The sequence below is a fragment of the Populus alba genome, chromosome 1, assembly GCF_005239225.2.
Source record: "Populus alba chromosome 1, ASM523922v2, whole genome shotgun sequence".
Classification (NCBI taxonomy): Eukaryota; Viridiplantae; Streptophyta; class Magnoliopsida; order Malpighiales; family Salicaceae; genus Populus; species Populus alba.
Genome location: NC_133284.1, coordinates 39585408 through 39598263, shown reverse-complemented (window position 1 = coordinate 39598263; position 12856 = coordinate 39585408). Strand labels below are relative to the sequence as shown.

The following is a 12856-nucleotide window of genomic DNA, read 5'->3' as shown; positions in this document are numbered from 1 at the left end:
ATACCCTTGATCCTCCCCATTTCTAACCAATATGGGACTTTGATTGCATACCCAACACCACTTACCTTTCAGATGGGACTTCCAGATCATCAAATATCCAGGGACGATCATCAAAGTAAACATACAGCAAACAGTTGACGTTTACATAGCAATTCCATGTAAGTATCAGCCATCATCAACTATCAGTATGTTTGAGTCTCAACACGGCAACACCCTCCACCTTCCTCTATTTCTCTATCCAAGGCCAGAGTCAAAATCAGTCGAAAGAAATTGACACTGCAGACCTCATGGCATTTCATCTCAGTCAAGAAGCCTCGATTTTGAGATTTAGTGGTGGAGACCATCTCCATGTAATAGCAGAATCTGATAGTTATGTTTCTCTCATTCTATTTATCTATCAAACCAAGACCAAACCCACAATTCCATTGCTTTCTCCAACCTTTCTTCTGCCTTCACCACACAAACATAGACTACGAAACATAAAGTGAAGCAGGAAAGGTTACCTGAGCAATACAATCCCTTCATCTTTTACATGAGCTACTAAAAGAATGGAAAAGATTTAGCCATGAGTAAGCTATCCTCGATAGGAAATGTAACTTGAGATTGAGATCTATCCAAGTGATGATTAGAAGGATTAATCAAATTAAAATAGTGTTGTAAATTAATTATACTTAATACTAAACCCGTGGCGAGATTACAATTAGATCGTGAGTTTAGCAGATCAGAGAGAGCAAGTTATTTAAAAACGAGGAAAAAAAAAGTGATTAATTGATTATATTTTAGCAATAAAAAAAAATCAGTTTAGGTAATGACAAAAAAAGTTTTATTTTGGTGTTTTGTACCCTTTGTATTATTAGAAAAAGTAAATCGGAGTTCATAAATAATTTTTTTATTTAATTTTATATTTTTAAATTGATTTAAGAGTGCTTCGAGTATAAAAATTGATTTATTGACATTTTCAAAGTATTAATTGTGCATTTTCAAGTTAAAATAGATTGAATTTGACATGTACATGACATATTATTTTATTTTATTTTTTCAAAAAAAAAAAACAAGAAGACGATGCCAAGTGCTAACAAATAAACAGAGGGCTAGGCACACAACTCTTGCCTTATAGCTCCAAACTTGTTTGACCGTTCAATTCTTAATTTAATTTTGAATAAGATTAGTCTTTTTTTATATATAATATTGGCAAGCATTATTTTTTAACTATCCTTCATGATATATTTTTTTTAAAAAAATTGATCACTTTCCTAGTATATGTATTTTTCTTATCATATAATTAAATAAAACATAAATTTCAAAAAATAAAATTATTAAACGTAATGAAATTCATAACTTTGGTTATAGGTTTTTCAAGTTAACTCGAGTTAATTCATGGCAATCCAAAACATTGTCGTTTCAATATCTAAGAAAGAAAGAAAATTTAATTTTGTAAAGTCAATCTGGTTTAATGAAATGATGTTGTCTTAAAATTTTGTAAAGTCAATCTGGTTTTTAACGGTCATGTGTAGTATATAAAAAATTAAATTGTTTTAGGAATATTTTTTATATTGACTTATTAATTGGTATTATGAGACATGAATATATTGATAAGTATAAGTATTGAGAGATTGTTTTGATGAATGGGACAACATCATTTCATTAAACCAGATTGACTAAAGAGAAATAAATGCGAAAGAGTTCGATCGGGGCGAGTAGACAAAGAGTTTGTTTAACGAGTAGTTTCAGTTGTTTTTTAAAATGATATTTTTATATTAAAATGTATATTAATATATATATTTTTTAAAAAATTAGTATATAAAAATAATTTAAAAATACTAAAAATATATTAATTTAAAATTAATAAAAAATAAAAAAATTAAATTTTTAAAATTTTTTAAAATACTTTTAAAATACCCAAACTGTGCCAAGCATGCCTACTGTCCTACTCAGATAGCGAACCAAAAAATCTACAGAATTTTTAAATAATTAATGGAAAAAAAAAAAGAAAAAAAAAAAAAGAAAAGGAAGAGCGGGGGTTCTTATCAGGTAGGACAGCCGTCATCCACTTCCAGCAGTAGGGAAAGGTGCGTGGAGATTCTTCGTTGGGACACGCCAGTGGCCGTACATTATTTTATATGAGAATCTTTACTATAGGATAAGCTCAAATTATTTTTATTCTTCAACTCTTTTTTTATTTCCCCGGGCAGTTGTTTATTAATTTATTAATGGTTGTTTTTTAAAATAATTTGTTATTTAAAATATATTAAAATAATATATTTTATTTTTTAAAAAAATTATTTTTAATATTAGCATATTAAAATCATTTAAATATTAATTTAATGAAAAGTAAACACCTCTAAACGGTAGATAAAAGAACTATTGAGATTTTCATTTACTCACATTAATTAAAAATATTTCATTTATGACCCCAATTTATATGGTAATACGTTATTGGATGATCTTTATGACAAAGATCTCCAAGAAGAAGAGATTCAAGGGAATCATTATGCTCATCAAAATGTTTTGTTGATTCCCCAATTTTTATTTCTTCAACGAAGAATCTTTTTGGTATACTTTCAAATTCTTCATCTTATTTGTCTTGGTACTGTTTGGGATACCGTGAAAATCATATTTCTAAAAAATTCAATTTTTTTTTATATTTTGATTCGTTTTAATGCAATAATCTCAAAAATAATATTTTTTAAAAAATAAAAAAACATCATTTTGATGTATTTCGGTATGAAAAGTACTTTAAAAAACAACTGCAACAACACTCCCGAGCCATTAATAATAATATAAAAAAAAGTTTTACATTACTGTAAGGGAAAAAAAGCACATTTTCCATGGGCAGAATAAAAAAAAGTTATATATATTTCTTTGATCTAAATCTTAATTTTTTTTATTGATAAATATCTTTATTATTTGAAAGTTTTTAAAAAATAAAACCCTATCATGATTTAAAAAGCAAGTTTTAAAAAACTATTCCAATAATATTTTAATATTTTATATGTGATTAAAGGAAAAAAAATAATAAATATGATAAAACTATATAACAAACATATTAAAAAAATTAAAATTTTTTTTATTATTTTCATTGAATATTAAAAAGCAATTTTGTTTTTGTTTTTTTTTTTTCATATTAGGTGCAAAATAATTAAAACAATAAATTTTTAATATTCCAATAAAACCCAAAGTATTATTTAAGAACCATGACAAAAATTAAATAATATTTTGAATACCATATTAAGCATTTTTTTTATAGTGTATTTCAATAAAAATAATAATAAAAAAAAACATAAAAAAAGGACTAGACATCAGACAAAAAAGATGGTTCGATGCTCCTAGACTTGAAAGGTCAAGTTTGCAAACTTATCCTTCTTGTTTATCTTTTAAGGACAGAAAAAAAATATCAAATACTATTTTATTTTATTTTTAAAATAAATTAGATGACATATTATTTGCTTACATAGATTTTATTCACTAAAGAAGCGCTTGAAAAATTGAGCTGATATTTTTTTTATTAAAAAAATAAAATATAATTTAACATATTTTCACATAAAAAACTTAATAAATTAATTTCTCAATATCTCTAGCTTAATTCAAAAACATAAAATATTTGGAAAAACAATCTTTCTTGATATCGATCAACTTTTTTTTTTAATCATAACATGGAAGTGCATTACTCATGTTAAGATGAACACATTAACACCAAATTTGCAATTTTTTCATGGCATCTAGCCAAACAGATCAATTTTCTTTATTTTTTGTTGTTTTTTAGTGACATTTTTTTTCTTATTTTTAAATATAAAAGTTTAAAATTAAAAAGATCAAAAAATAAAAAACAAAAACAAAACAAAAACTATGGAAGGAAAATTTGCCAAAAAGGCACATGATGAACAATAAAAAAGCTCTTTTTTTTTCCTCATTATCAATTTTGATCCCAATATTTTTAATTTTTTGCAAGAAATAAAACCTATTTCTTAATAAAAAAAGGTATATAAAAAATTATCTAACTAAATTTCCAGTCAATAATAAAATTAAAAAACAATTCAATGACTAGATAAAAAAATATTCCAAGAATTAAAAAAAAAGGAAAAACACTTCATCAATCTATAATGGTTGGAGCTACAATGTTTTCGACAATTTATTAGGTTTTCTTTTAATTGTAATTGTAATGGTAATGATTAGAGAATTTTAATTCAGTAAACAGGAAAAACAAGATAAGAGAAAAGAACATATCCCCTACCCCCTCTATTTTTTAATCTAAAAAACAATAACAAAAGGATTTTTTTTTTTTTTAAATCACATATACAAAAGAGTGAAAGAGAGAGATACAGGGAGTTTTGGGTGCTAAAAGCAAGCGTGGGAGCATTAATTCTGTTTCTTTCGTTCTTCCTCTTCCTCTTCAACTTGGTCCTCTAACACCCAGTCGCCGCGTATAAAAACAAAGAGAAAATCAGGCAAGCAAACAGCGTTGTCTTCCTCTTTTCAGATCTGAGAGATACAGAGGCAGATACCGTCTGCTTGCGTGCGTGTTTAGAGAGAGAGAATGAGTGGCAGAGGAGGAGGAGTAAATAACAATAATGGAAAGGGTAATACTGGAATATCAGGGATACCTGCAGCGTCAAGGAAGATGGTACAGAGCTTGAAGGAGATTGTTAACTGTCCTGAACCTGAGATCTATGCTATGCTTAAAGAGTGTAACATGGACCCTAACGAGGCTGTTAACCGTCTTCTCTCTCAAGGTTTTTTTCCCCTTAACCATATTATCTCTATGCTCTTGTTCAAGTATTTTTGGTTTTAGTGCTGTATTGGGGTTAGGGTTTTTATTATTAGACTCTCAGTTTGTTTTAATTTGATTTGGATAAATCGAAGTTTTCAATTTCAAGTTGTTTGCTTTTCTTCAAGTTTTAAGCATTCAAATCTTTTGAAATTAGGGTTTTTTCATGGACTGAAAATATTGATTTTTTTTTTGGTAATTGAACAGTGTGTTTAGTTATAGTTCTTTGTGTTACTCTTATTGTTTTAATGAATTTGTTTAATTAAGTTGCTTGGGCATGACAAGAGGAAGTAATTAACTGGACTTCTTGATTAAAAAAGTTCAAAGTTTTTAACTTTCCGGTAGTTCAACTTAGTGGTCAGATTTCGGCTTTGATCATCTTGTGCAAGTATTGCTGTACTGCAGGTCGTAGTGCGTATTGTAGTCTTGAAGTTTTGATGTAATTGCTTGGTTCTGATTCGTAGGTATGAACACTAGAAGTTATACAGAGGAAGTTTGGGAGAAATATAGTTGAACTTTCTACTTTTTCAACAAAACATGACAATAGAGCCGTCTTTCTCTTCATTATCATTGAGAATTTAGGTTTTTCAATTGGATATGTTGATTATTCAACATTAGGTGACCATCATGAGCATGCTAAATTGTTCTTACTTGAGCAAAATGTCTGCAAGCACATTCATAATTGTATCTTGAGTGTGTATGTAATTCCTCTTTTTATCAGAAAATGAAAGTAACAGTGATTGACATCTTACTAGGCCACTGCCACTGCTCAGCCATTTTTTCAACATCAACTGCTTGATATAAATGATGACCATGTTGTTTTAATAGCTGTTTTAGCGTTTTGTGATTCCATTTTTCTCATGTCTCAGAGCTGTTTGACTGCATGTATATGAGATTTTAGTTGTTACATTAATCATTTTGCTTGATCTCTATGTTTTGGTTCTTGTCATTACTTTATATTAATACTCTTGTCAATTTTTGCTTTAAAGTTCTGATAATTAATCTGTTTATACTGTCCTTTATGCAATTGGAAAATTGAGAACTCTTGAGTCTTCTAATGAGTTTTGCCTGCATGTGAATTTGACTTGAAATTTGTTCATTGTGTAGATCCTTTCCATGAGGTGAAGAGCAAGCGAGAAAAGAAAAAAGAGGTGGAAAATGTAGATACCTGTCTCATTGATTTTCCTGAATGTTGGATTTATGTGATAGTCATATACTTAATTTACTTTCATTGGTCAAGCTAAAAAAAAAATCACATTGTTTGTTGTCTTTTTGTTTGAAATGCTATTGTAGCAATTTTGTCTTGCGTGTTAAACTGTTAACTAGAAAATTCCTAAGATTTCATTTCGTTGGCCCAACTTTAGCTACTTTTTTTTTATGTCATACATTCTCACTTGTCTTTGTTGTTGATTAGAATAAGGACTCAACAGATTCCAGGCCTCGAGGTGCTAATAACATGTCAAATCGTGGTGGTAGAGGTGGTGCAGACCGCAATGGGCGGGGTGGCCCTGGTAGGCCTGCCTATTTCAGCTCTAATGGTATGAGAATGCTGCAATTCAATTTACTAGAGTTAATCATTTGTTAGTGTGGAATGAATGTGGACCATAACAAACAACTTTTCTCCAGAATCTAGCACTTTGCATAGCAAACCTTCATACAAGAAGGAAAATGGAGCAAATGCTTATGCTGGTCCTCCTTCTGCATCCGGTATGGCAGGAAATAATATTAATTGGCAACCTCCATATCACAGGTAATGTCCATATTTAAACCTTAATAGTGACAAATTTTGTGCTTTTGCAGATTAATACTGTATTTGACATGTACTGACAATACATTATAATTCAATATTTATTCATGTTTTTGTGGAATGGTATAATAAAAGTCATATGTTGGTGCTGATTGGTTAAGTATGTCTTTATAATACATGTGATGGTACGCCTTTTACTTCAGATCTAGTGTTGTGCTTAGAAAAAAGCCATCATGAGGTTTACTGGCCTGGGATATGTGCTTGGTTAGCTTCCAATTTGCATACTTTGCTTAGACCGGAACAAATCTGGGTTAAACTAGAACTTTTTACCTGCTTGGGGCACATAGTGACTGCACTATGAATCACAGTAGCAGTAATTTTGAATGTAGCTTTCATCTTTTTGTGGATCCATGCTACATCCTTAGGTTGTTTAATTCTGTGAAAGAGGATGTTTTATGTCCAGACAAGTTTTTGATGCTCTGATGAAGTAGTCTGACATAGAATTTGCTAGTAGTCTGGTCATTTAGTTAAGCATGTAGGGTTTATTAGACCTTGAAACTAGCTATTGGAAGAAGCTTTTAGGCATTCTTTGAATAAGTACCAGTTGCAAAAAGAATTAGTATTCTATTGCTGTTATGTTATATTTGTGGTCTGCTCCATGCATTTTTTTTTCGTTTTTTTTTCTTAGCCACTGGATGCTTTCTTCCCTTGGATTTCAATGAAGAGCATTTGTTATGCACTCATATTTATTCATGTAGAAGCATTGCTTAGTTGTATTGGTATGTATTATGCAATATGGTTACCTGTGTTAATGTTTATGCAATGTCGTGATTGTTGTTTCTTATTTTTTATTTACATTTCATGCAGTGATTCTGTGGCCACAGAAAATAAAATGTCAACTGTAGGGGCAGGTGATGTAGTTTCTTCTTCATCACAGCCTTCTCCTGGATATCAATCTGCCTGGATAGGGGTTCCAGGTCAGGTATCATTGGCTGACATTGTAAAAATGGGTAGGCCGCAAAATAAGGCATCTACCATGCCATCTCATCAAAGCGTCAATCATCACCATGCCACAGCTCCTCCTTTGGCAGCATCACACCATGACTTCCATTCATCAGAAAATCATGCTTCCAAGGTGGTGGAAATAAATACAGAACCAGAAATTGATGTAAACCAGCATGTTCATTCCAATGATGAATGGCCATCAATTGAGCAGCCAACTGCTGCCAGCGCATCACCTGTTCGGGAGGTTCCTGCAGATTCTGAGTTGTATGGAGATCTATCTAACTTGCCTTTAGATAGAGGTAGTCAGCACGTCAAATCCCAGTTCGATGATGTTCAATCATCAGAAGATGCTGATGAATCTTTTGATGCAAACCATTTGGGACCTGCTTCTGTATCTACTAGAAATATGCAGGAGGATTGTTCTGGAGGTTCATCTATTTTTGATAATAATATGTATGGGAACATCAATTCCTACCAGTCTCACAGACATACTTTTGAGAATAATGAAGGTGAGTTTAATGTTTTAGATTCATTTAATCATTTTCCAATTGCATTCAACTATTCCTTTCAAAATTGAAACTTTTCTTCTAATGATATTTCAATCAATTGAGAATGTTCAACATTGACTTGAGGTCTATCTTAAGTGTTGACGGACCAGTTTAATTTCTTGTGATGATTTTGTCGTTTCCTATGTAAATTTCCTGCAGCCTTGAACTGAGCCTTTGTATGCAAATTAAGTAAATTTAGTAAGACTTGCCCGGGGAGTTTTGAGAGTCATGGCTCAATCATGGTATATTTATGGTTGGTTGATGACTTTTCAAGTGCTTGAATGTAATACTCTCACCCAGCATCCATGCACCATAAAAGGGGGAAATAAAGGAAACAATTTTGGCATAAAACATGTAGCTTCATAACAGAATGCTGGTATTTTCACCTTTACTGTTTCAAAATTTTCTCATCAGCCCCTTCTCTATGGGGACTGTCAACATCATTTCTACACTGTTTGTGTGGAGTTGATTATTTTGTGGTTTGTCTTTAAATGACAAGCAACAATGCTTTTCTAAACTTGTCTCCTTTGCCTTCCTTAAGGAGGTATTGACAGTTTATCTAATTGATTGTATCTCATGCGATTTCAGCTGAAGATGGCGCTTTATCAGTGGCTGCTAACTTGCATCAACTAAGTTTGCGGAATGATGATCAGGGGGCGCAGCCTGAAGAGGATAATCCTTCTGTGATAATTCCAAATCACCTGCAAGTTCATACTCAAGAATGCTCACACCTAAGCTTTGGGAGTTTTGGATCTGGGATGAATTCGGCTTTTCCTGGGCATTATGCATCAATGCCCATGAATAATAGCTTGGAAGAAACATCTGAAGTGGTAGATGCTTCATCAACTGATCATTCAGACACTAGGTATGCCTTTTTTATGGTATATTTTTCTACCATTCATATTTTTCTCTCTCTTTAATAATAAGTGGAATGTATATTTCTTGTAGAAATCCTGAATATTATGGGGATGAGCATCTCAGAAATACAGTAGATGAAAGTTTAATACATAGAGCTGGTGTGAGTGCTGCGAATTACGATACTCCTCCAGTTCCACAGGCGGAGACTTTGAAGGAGACATCTGAAGCTGCTCAAGGGAATCAATATGCATTCCCTTCATCAACACCTGGTTTTAGTTATGAAAACACTCAACAGTTGAGTGCTGCATTTAACAACTCACAGACAAGCACTCAGATGCAGAATATTGCTCCTTTCTCAAGTGTAATGGTAATGCGATGCAATAAACTGCACTTATCTCCAGAGTGTATAATTTGTTATTTTTGCGTGATATATAAAGTTTTTTTTTTTTTTTTGTCAAGGGTGGTTTGTCTGTCAGATATATATATATATATATTTTTTTAATGAGCAAGATTTGGTTTTGTATTGAAGACAAGGATTTTATCAGTCGTTCTTGTTCACTTACAGGTTCTAACTACAGATAATTTTTCTTTTATATTCATTTTATGCATGAGAGATTGGTGTGCTAGAGAAAAAAAAGGAAAGAAACTTTAAATTTGTTATGTGATGGCCACACTAGATAAATGAAAGTGTAGAATAAAATAGCATACGGTGAAGTATCATTGCTCCATCCTCCTTTTTATTTGTATCTTATTATTTGTGTAGCGGAGTGTGTGTGTGGAGTAATGTACATGTATTTTTATGTTTCTCATTGTACTTAATTAGTTTGTGTTATTAACTTACTAAATGTAGAAGACAGTACCTCAATATTGATTGGTTGGCCTTTTTTCCTTGTTACATTTTCATTTTACAGCAGGCATATACAAATTCTTTGCCAAGTGCCTTGTTGGCTTCAACAGTTCAGACTGGGAGGGAGACTGACCTTCCATACTCACCCTTCCCTGTGACGCAATCACTGCCTACAAAATACAACAGTGCAGCTTCTTCTATCAGTGGTCCTGGCATTTCCATGTCAGAGGTATCCTGCTACCATAGCTTTCTTGAACTTGATGAAGCTTACTATATTTTCTTCACAATCAATTAAGAAGTCATTAAACTGTTGACTTATGGAAGATCTCTGTAGTTCCATATGCAGAGGTAGGGAATAAATCTAAAAAGAACAAAGAAAAAAAATCAATTTGTGGAACCAACTGAAAAATATTATGTAGGCACCATGCATACCTTCCTCACATCCATTTTAGAATCTAGAGATTTCCATTTTTGTTATTTTTCACACACTTTCAGGTTCCCGAGTCCATAACCAAGTAGATAAATTGAACATTCAGCAGAGACTCGTTCTGTATGGATGTTGGTTATGGTGTAGCATCACATGGATGTAGTGAAACTGCAATGCATCTCTGTTTTCTGTTTCACAAATGATGTGCAAAACACTTGCTAACTAGAGATCTCTTTTATTCCCCAATTTTCAACCATCTCTCTTCCAGGATAAAGAATTCATCGATGATGATGAGCATGTGGTAACAGATTTTTGCATGCACATTTTCTTGCTCCTAAGCTGTATAGTAACAGCTATTTGTATCACATATTAAACAACTTTGTGGGTTTTGGATTCAGCTGATGAGAGCTTACAAGCGCTAACTCATAGCTGACCTCACTGTTGTGAGTCTGGAAAGTTGGCTGTCTTCTGATAGGTTTTATTTCTTCTGACTGAAGACTGCACCTGTTTAGTTGAATGAAACATGTCTTGTAAAATAGTGGAGACAACCTTATTAGGAGAAAACTTCTCATAACCATTTTTTACTACTTTGAAGCACAACAAAACCAATCATCCTTTTCTGTGATTTCTGATATTTCGTTGATAGTTGAATATAATATGATTTTGGGGGATATAATGATAGAATTGGCTTTATATTTTGGTGATTCGAGTTGTTACTTGTAGTTGATTTTTTGGAAAATGAGATGTGATATGGCTGGTGATCTAGAAAGAGAAAATGAAATCACATGAGAGAAATTTACGTGATGAATCTAGTTTCAAACTTGGTTGGAGTGTTATGTTTTGATTGTTTTCTCCTTGTTCTGATTATTGGCTTGTAAACATGCTAGGCTTTGAGAGCAGGTGGTGTTTCTACACCTCAGCCAACTCCTCAGATGCTTCCTGGTGCCAATGTTGCCACGGGACCTGCTCCTCCACAACACCTCGCCGTGCATTCTTATTCGCAGCCCACCCTTCCTTTGGGACATTTTCCCAACATGATCAGCTATCCTTTCTTAGCTCAAAGCTACACATATATGCCATCAGCCTTTCAGCAGACCTTTTCTGGTAATAATACATACCATCAGTCGCTGGCAGCAGTGCTTCCACAATACAAGAACAGCGTTTCTGTAAGCAGCTTGCCCCAGTCTGCTGCTGTTCCTTCAGGGTATGGATATGGTAGTTCATCCAGCATTCCTGCAGGAAACTTTCCTTTGAATGCACCTACTGCCCCTGCAGGCACAACAATAGGCTATGATGATGTTTTAAGTTCTCAATACAAGGATGCCAGCCACTTGATCTCACTTCAGCAGGTAACGCCTCTGCTCTATACTGGGCATTGACAACCTCTCAAGGATGCGAATTATCTAGTCTGCATTGAATACACCTCATCCAAATTGGGACAGGAGTCGTGATGAAAATTCCCATTAACAAGTCCAGAATCATTTTGTAGCTACTCGAAACTTGAGTTTTGTGTGGTTATGACCACCATCATGTAATGGTTTCACGGGTAGATTATTCACTTCACACTTGGTGTTGCCTACTCTCTCACATTTATGTGGGGACAATTAACGTAAGCAAGTTCCACATGCATGTTGCGACGGAAGGGAGCAGTGCAATGGCTGTCGCGAATAATTTCATTCATTGCATGTTTTATTTATGTGAAGCTGAAGTAAGGTTTATCTTGTGTTGTCAGAATGAGAATTCAGCCATGTGGATGCATGGGCCTGGTTCACGAACAATGTCGGCCGTCCCTGCCAGTACATATTACAACTTCCAGGGGCAGAATCAGCAGCCCGGTGTGTTCCGGCAAGGCCAGCAACCATCGCAGCATTTTGGGGCACCTGGGTACCCAAATTATTATCATTCACAATCGGGTATGTCAGTGGAACACCAGCAGCAAAACACAAGGGATGGTTCCCTAGGCGGGTCTCAAGGCCAGCCATCAAAGCAGGCTCAACAGTTGTGGCAAAACAGCTACTAAGAATTCCATCACCTCCTGGTTTTTCAGGGCATTGTAGTGAGTTTGAAAGTGGCCAATCAAAGGCGTTCCTGCCTTTGAATAATTTAATGTAATGATTTGTTGGTGATCTAAAGAGAACTTGAGTAGCTACTGCCCCCGTGCCATGAGGTTGATTCTGCGTAATTTCCCAGCTTGATCTGGTTAACTTAGGAACACGTGTGCTAATCTGGGCTGCTGGACTATTTTGTTCTCCTTGTTCGCCTCTTCTCCTTATATAGTCAAAGTTAACTGTTTTTTTCCCTTCTGCTGGACACCTGGGACGGAGTCTCTTTCTTTCTAAATTTACTCCCAATTACCATAGTGATGGGGTTGATCCGGCTAACAAACTGAGAAATTTAATAAAAAATATTTAACAATTTTAATATTTTATATGTAAAATTAAAAAATAATTCAATTAAATAAAAGATTATTTTAAAATTATTTTTTTAATAATGAATTTTAAAAGATTATTTTAAAAGGTTTTTTAGAATTTTTTTAAAGTTAAAAGTATTTAAAATAAAAATATTTTTATTATATATCAAAAAAAATATTTTTTTTATGAATATAAAATATATATACTAAATATTTTAAATTTTATATTGAAAATATTCTTCTAGTAAA

At 32.9% G+C, this 12856-nt stretch overlaps 1 protein-coding gene across 3 annotated transcripts; it reads left to right on the top strand.

Moving 5' to 3' along the window:
* The first annotated feature begins 4304 nt into the window (after window positions 1–4304).
* On the top strand, window positions 4305–12496 carry LOC118062720 (uncharacterized). Of its 3 annotated transcripts, none has more exons than XM_035076555.2 (10): window positions 4305–4730; window positions 5873–5925; window positions 6180–6303; window positions 6392–6515; window positions 7380–8026; window positions 8654–8930; window positions 9014–9290; window positions 9838–9999; window positions 11085–11546; window positions 11930–12496. In XM_035076555.2, exons 1-10 carry the CDS (start codon window positions 4535–4537, stop codon window positions 12215–12217), a joined length of 2610 nt encoding a protein of 869 aa, XP_034932446.1. In that variant the 5' UTR covers window positions 4305–4534; the 3' UTR covers window positions 12218–12496. The 3 variants fall into 3 exon arrangements, with proteins under 3 accessions (XP_034932446.1, XP_034932445.1, XP_034932447.1); XM_035076554.2 differs by having other exon boundaries at window positions 4306–4730; window positions 9835–9999; XM_035076556.2 differs by having other exon boundaries at window positions 4307–4730; window positions 5873–5916; window positions 9835–9999.
* Window positions 12497–12856: the final 360 nt, after the last annotated feature.